At 36.7% G+C, this 6,929-nt stretch overlaps 1 protein-coding gene across 1 annotated transcript; it reads right to left on the reverse strand.

The window, feature by feature from the left end:
* Positions 1-3,371: 3,371 nt before the first annotated feature.
* LOC6568827 (protein krueppel) lies at positions 3,372-6,562 on the reverse strand. Its single transcript, XM_001995346.2, has 2 exons — positions 6,526-6,562; positions 3,372-5,080 (listed from the first exon to the last, which is right to left on the reverse strand). Exons 1-2 carry the CDS (start codon positions 6,560-6,562, stop codon positions 3,396-3,398), a joined length of 1,722 nt encoding a protein of 573 aa, XP_001995382.1. The 3' UTR covers positions 3,372-3,395.
* Between the last annotated feature and the right edge of the window lie 367 nt (positions 6,563-6,929).

Here is a 6,929-nt window from a genome sequence, read left to right on the forward strand (position 1 = left end):
GAAAACTTTAATTAATCTCTTGATTTGAGTTGCCAAAGGTAAGTTTGGAATATATTCGTTATAATAAGGCGTTAACTGAGCTACTAAATAATATGCAGTTTGCCGAGGACATATTCACACCTAATAAAAATGTTAAATATAAATCATATTTAAGTTTTGCTCAACTTTTAGTTTCACCACTCGTAAAAGGAGCATACTGCACGAGTACTGCTCGTATAGGGTATTGAAATCCTTACAGCCAAACACTCGTAAACTCATTTGGTAGAAATTTCTGGCTACCCGAGTCTAAATCATTTACTCGAAAGGCAAAACTGGCGCGCTCAGCGAAGAAAGGCTGAAATGCTAATAAGCAGCGCAGGACGAACCTCTCTCCACTCCCTGCTCCCCATAATGAAAAGTGTGTGTGGGCGGGGGAGGAGGACATCGCTTCGTCCTGTGTAAGCACATAAGACGGCTTTTATGTAATACATGCTGCCATTTTGTACATAGAACGAAGCCTTTTTTTTATATTTGGCTGCTCTGCTTTTGCTGCTGTTGAAAGGGGCACAAAGAAAAAAAAATAAAAAAGGAGGCGTTGTCGCGTTGGGGGGCTGAAAGGTTTTCACGAGGGGGTTATGGTAGGGGTGGTGGGGGTTAGGGGGTAGCGGCTGCTGTTGGTGTTGTTGTTATTGTTGTTTGCTCACTGGAGATTAAATGGGAAAACACTGTGACATTTTCTGGCTGCGCGCGCGGCGCGTTTTTTATGTACAAAGATATATATATAAGGATATATATATTTTTCTTTTCTTGCTCAGCTGCCGCACGGAGGAAAAAAATTCAAAATTGCCCGAGTTTGGGGTTGTTGGGGTTGGGGGTTGAGGGTTGGGGGGGTCGACAGCATTAGTAGGGCGTCTTGTGGCAAATGTAAAATAATGCGAAAGGGCTTCGTTTGCATAAATTAAAAATTTATATAATGTTGCCCGTTCTCGCTTCGTCTTTGGAGGGAGGGGTGGGCTCTAAAGGAGAGGGGGCATATTGATTTAAAACATTGCTCTGGGTTTTAACACAATATTGTAATATATATATTTGTCGCTTTGGTATATTCACACAATTCACAAATTCGCCATAAACATAATAATAATAATCGTAATAAATACTCGCACATTTAAAATTAATGAATCTGCTGCTTGAGATTGATATACATATATATATATATATATAGTTGTGTATATATATATAATTAATATTAATATAATATATATATATAGTTAAAATGTTTGAAAAGACAACAACAATAAACGAGAAAAATCAATATGCAAAGCAGAGTATGCCTTAAGTAGGTATAATTATAATATATATATACATATATATATATGTATAATTTGTTTATAAGTCAGATAATAATTATTAATTGTTCTAGTTTCACTTTTGGTTAGTTTAAGTGCTGAGTTTTGGTATTTTGTTTGTTTTTTTTTTTTTTTGACTAAATATTGCACATAATGAATAATGCGTTAAGTATTTACAGTTAAATTGACTTTACCGATTAAACATGAGAATATATATGTATATATATAGATATAGTTATAGTTATAGATATAAAGTTAATTATTTATACACTTAAGTTTAGGTTTAGGTTATGTGTTAAGTATTACCATTAAATATACAATACATAATTCATATGAAACATGTGAGGTGTGTGTACAAAGCGCACTTCTCAGGCCAGACTTGAGTTGCGTTGTTTTTGTTTACTATTTGGGCTTTTTTGTTTTGTTTTGTAATTATTTAATCTTGAGGAACTTGTATACCATACACTTGAATGAACAAAGAAAATTACACCATATTTTGTTGCATTTTTGTTTCCAAACACAAATAAATAAAAAACCAAACCAAAGATTGCACTAAAATTATTCTGTAGTGTAAGTTTTGTTGATTATGTACAACTTATAGAATACATATAAAGACTATATATATGTATATGTATATTTACACTTATCAGCTAAGTTATTTTGGAATATGTTTTCTAAATGCTTGTTTTTGGAAAATCGTTCGTTATGCCTTAGTTCATAAAAAATATGCATAAAAATTGCTATATATATTTGATTTTTGTGTATATCTTTTGTTTAGCTCCCATTTTGTTTATGTTATTTGTTGTATATAAATTCAGTTGAATTGTACGATTGCCCAATTTATAATTATTGTATCATATATATATATATTGCATGTGTGTGTACGCGTGTGTGTGACTGTGTGTGAGTTGCTTAATGACAATCACAACAAATTGTTTTTTTATTTAGAGGTATTGGAGGTATTCGGTTATAGTAGTTCTTCCTGTTTACTTGGTTCACGACTTACGATCTAGCTTTAGCTTTAGACTAGGTTTATTTTGTATTTTGGTAATATTTATGTATTATCCATTTTTGATTTCCATGTGTGTTATATATACTATATATCAGTTAAATTGGAAGTGGGTGGATAAGGGAGAACTTGGGAGAAAGAAAATATTTAAAAAATAATAATATAGAAACGAACTGAAATCGATCGTAAAATAAAAGAAAAAATAAACCGTTTTTTGTTCTGATTTTCTATCAATTTTATTTTTTCATAATTATTATGCCGCAACATTTTTTGTTTTTTTTTTCGCTGTTGCAACAATTCAAAATACAAACTAAAAAATCGGGATACGAATAATAATGAGAATAAAAGTTGATCTTTTAATCAAACAACGAGATTCATGCAAGAAAACATTACCGACTAAATTAAATAATATTTATACGTAAAAAATTTATAATTTATGGCAAACAAAACAATTGGCATTAAGCATAAAGAGTTTATTAATATTTGTTTCCTTTTTTTGCGTTTTAACCTCAACTTAAAGTTAATTTTGATTTTTGTGTTAATTGGCTGGTTTTTTTCTTTGAGAATAAAATTATATAGATATAAGTAAAATTAGACTAAACAATAATATTTTTGATTTTGTTTTGTGTTTTTGTTTTTTTTTTTTTGGATTTTGGAGCGCTGTATAATTTACAATTGGCAGCTGCAAACGCTGGCTACAGATAGATATAGATATATATATATACAATTAATGAACAACCAAGAATTAAATTAAACTATAACTTTTGAGAATGGCACAACATTAGCTGGGTTAAGAGTTTTTTGTTTAGCTTAAATTTAAAGTGTTTTTTTGTACAATTTTTACTTGATTTATGTGCAAATGTTTTTTACTAAAAATGAATATTAGTACTATTTCTTTTTTTTTGTAATTTGCAAGCTAATTGTACTTGACGTAAATTCCTGTTCGATTCAATTGAGGCTGAGGCTGCATCTGATGAGCGCCAGTCCACAAAACTATATACAATTCAATATACTTTCTTTCTTCATTCTTTGGAGGAGGAAGAGGATTAGGAGCGAGTGCTCTAGTGGAGCTGCTGCTGTTGCTGGCGTAGATAAAGCGCCGCTGCATCGTCGAGGTCATCGAGGTCGATGTCCTCGTTTGGCTCATGCGATTCCACCGAACGTGGCGAGTGCATGCTCAAATCCTCCGGCTCCGTTTGCTCCGGCATCGCACTTGTCACATGCGCAATCTGTGGCGGTGGTAGCCGAAACACACGACGTATATCTTGAGCCTTGCGGCGTGCATTGCTGCCACCACTGCCGCTGCCAATACACTGGCCATCGACAGAGCTGCCACCATCCTCGGAGAGATCGAGTGGTGCATCTTCGGCATCCTTGCTCATTTCCATGGACTCCTCAGAGCCGCCATAACTGGCGCACATCTGAGCAAACTTATGCGTTGAACTCTCCAGCGCGGAAGCTGCAGCAGCTGCAGCTGCGACTGCCGCAAGCGGAAAATCACCACTCATGGCCGGTGAGAGGGCGGGTGTGGGTGGCGGGGATTGAATGCCACACTTGTGATTCATCAGATGATGTCGCCGACGGAATTTCATGTGGCAACGATCGCATTCAAATGGCTTCTCGCCATTGTGCACCAACATGTGCGACTTCAATTGATTCGAATCACTAAATTTGCCATCACAAATCTCGCAGGTGTAAGGACGTTCCCCCGTATGAACCCGCAGATGACGCCTGAGATTGGCCACTTGGACAAACTGCCTGTCGCAGTGGGAGCAATGATACGGTTTCTCCCCGGTATGGAGACGCATATGGGTCTTCAGATGATGATCGCGAGTGAAGCGCTTGTGGCACTCGGGGCACTCGAAGGGTTTCTCACCGGTGTGGGTGCGTTCGTGGTTCTGCAGGACATGCTTGTAACCAAAGCTGCGCGAGCAAATCTTGCAAGTGAAACTCTTGTCACGCGACGGATCCTTTGAGGAGGGAGCAGCAGCTGTTGCTACTGTTGCTGTTGTTGTTGCAACTGTTGTTGTTGTTGTTCCTGCTGAGCTTGCCTCGTGTGCGGAGGAGTTTGGTGAGCTGCCGCTGGAGGGCGGTGAAATGGGTCCACTGGGCGTATGATGATGATGGTGATGATGATGCGAATTATGATGATGATTATAGAGATCGCTGACACTCATGCTAATCTCCGTTTGGAACTCCTTCTTGACGGAGAGCTTTCGCGATTTCTTCAGAGGCTCACCCAAAACCATATTTTGCTGTTGTTGTTGGTGTTGTGGAGTGCTGTTTGGTGAGCTCAAGCTGTGTTTGCCAGTGCTGGCTAACGGCGAGTGGGGACTCGCTGGCGGCGAGTGCAAATGCGTGCCGCCAAGTGGCAAGTGTTGCTGCTGCAACTGCTGCTGTTGCAACTGTTGCTGCTGCTGCTGTTGATGTTGTTGCTGCTGTGCCGCCCAGGCACCAAAAAGTGCCGCTGGATTATGTGGAAAGAGCGTGTTTGCCAATGTGCTCATTGGCAGCTGTGCCATAAAAGCAGCCGCCTGACGATTGGCAGCCATGAGTTGTGTTGGCGACAACATGCCGAATGCAGATGCGGCAGCTGCCTGTTGCAGCCCCATCGCCGGGTAGAGACTATTTGTAGCTGCCACCGGACTACTGGCGGAGGTGTTTGCCGACATTGGCGGTGACAGCGACATCGAGCGATCCACCACAATTTCTTCACGCTTTATGCCAGCCAACGCAGCAGCAAGGCCTAAAAAAGAGGAGAGAAAAAAGTGTTGCAAGTTAGCAAAAGTTTTTCAAAAAGCATTCGTTTTTAAATTTTTTTTAAATTGTTTTGCAAGCATTTTTCCCCTATAGGCAGAATTTTTTTATCAGTTTACGAAAATCGAAATATTTTTACCTTTCTAGTTTCAGTTTTGTCCTAGCGGAAGCATTTTTTCTTATTTTGGTAAGCTTATGAAAATCGAAATTAATTTTGGCACTTTTCTACAAGAAGCTTTTGCATATCAGCAACGTTTTTTTTTTTGTCGAAAATCTAGCTGTAACATATTTAATTTTTAACACTTTTCTCCTATTTTTTACTTTACTTTCTTTCTTCTTTTGTTTTATCTTTTTTTAAACAACGCACGTGTGTCAAAACTTTTCAAGAGCAAAACGCGAGCAAAGAGAGCGCTTAAGAGCAGCAAAAGCACACACATGTGCGTGTGTGTGTAAAAAACATACATGACCATTTTGCGCTCTCTTTCCATTCTCTCTCTCTCTCTCTCTCTGTCTGTCTCTCTCTCGCTCCCACTTTCGTTTGTTTTGGTGGGCGTTGCGTGAAACGAGTTAAATGCCGGTTTTGTGGGCAGCACAAAAAAAACTTGTAAACAAAACTTAATTGCTGTGCATGTGTGTGTGTGTGTGTATGTGTGTGTGTATGTGTGTGTGTGTATGTGTTGAGCATTTGCCAAAATGGCGCCTAATGCTAACTCGGGCACATTGAGACGTCGTTATTGCTGTATACGTCGCTGTGTGAGTGTTTAAGTGTGTGTGTGTGTGTGTGTGTGCTTAAACAACGGTGCTTTAATGTGCGCTTTAATGTGTTATGGGGAAATTGCTGCATTTAATGACTAATTTTTATTATATATATATTTAAAATATATAATAAGTGAACTTTATGAGTAATTTATTTTATATATATGCTTAAAATATATAATATAAATATTAAAATGCTGATTTAGCTTGAAGTTAGATAAGAAAATTGCGCGAAATAATCTTAATGAATTTTTGAAGAATTTGAATTTTTTCTAAATGTGTCTAGCATTAAGTGAGTAAGAAATTTTTGGTAATCTTCAAAATTAGTCAAAAGTTGCAGCTTGAATTTATCTTGCATTTTCTATGCAAAGTTTTACTTCGATTTTTTCGCCCCTACTCGCGTAAACTCTGCAAATTTATTCTAATTTACTTTAGCGGGAAACGGATAAGATATTTTTATAATTTCCAACATTTTTCAAGCTTCAAAAATGTATAGCTTAATATGAAAATATTTATTTTTTCCCTAATTTTGGATTTCGAAAATTTGCTAAGTTGAAAAAAGTAGCCAAAATTGCAGCCAAATTATGAGCTTGAATTAGATTATTTTCCTGTGCCAGCTAATATATATTCCATTTTTATTTATTTATTCTTTGTTGCTTAATTTAGGTATTTACTTACTTCGTGTTTGGGCGTCCTGCAGCATGGATATGGCCATAACTGTTGTTTCTGTTTGTTGTCCTTCGAGCCAAAAACAAATTGCAAGCGTTTAACTTGCAATTTCACTTAACGTTTTTGATTTTTTTCCTTCAGTTTTGAACACAAATTTTCATTTGAGCTGTGTTTTTCTTATTCTTGTTTAACTTTAAATATTTTTAACAATTTGTTTCGCGCACTTTTTGTGTGTGTCGTTGTTTTCTTAGTTTGTACTTTGAGGTAGTTTTTTTTGCACAGTTTACAAAAGTTCACGATTTACAAAATGAGGTAGTTGAAATTTTTATTTTATTTTTGTTGTTGTTGAGGTATTTGGTTTTGTTGATGTTGATGTTCTTCAGTTGTCACACGTTTCACAACAGAAGTTTTGT

Source organism: Drosophila grimshawi, unplaced genomic scaffold (genome assembly GCF_018153295.1).
Source record: "Drosophila grimshawi isolate 15287-2541.00 unplaced genomic scaffold, ASM1815329v1 contig_131, whole genome shotgun sequence".
Lineage (NCBI taxonomy): Eukaryota > Metazoa > Arthropoda > Insecta > Diptera > Drosophilidae > Drosophila > Drosophila grimshawi.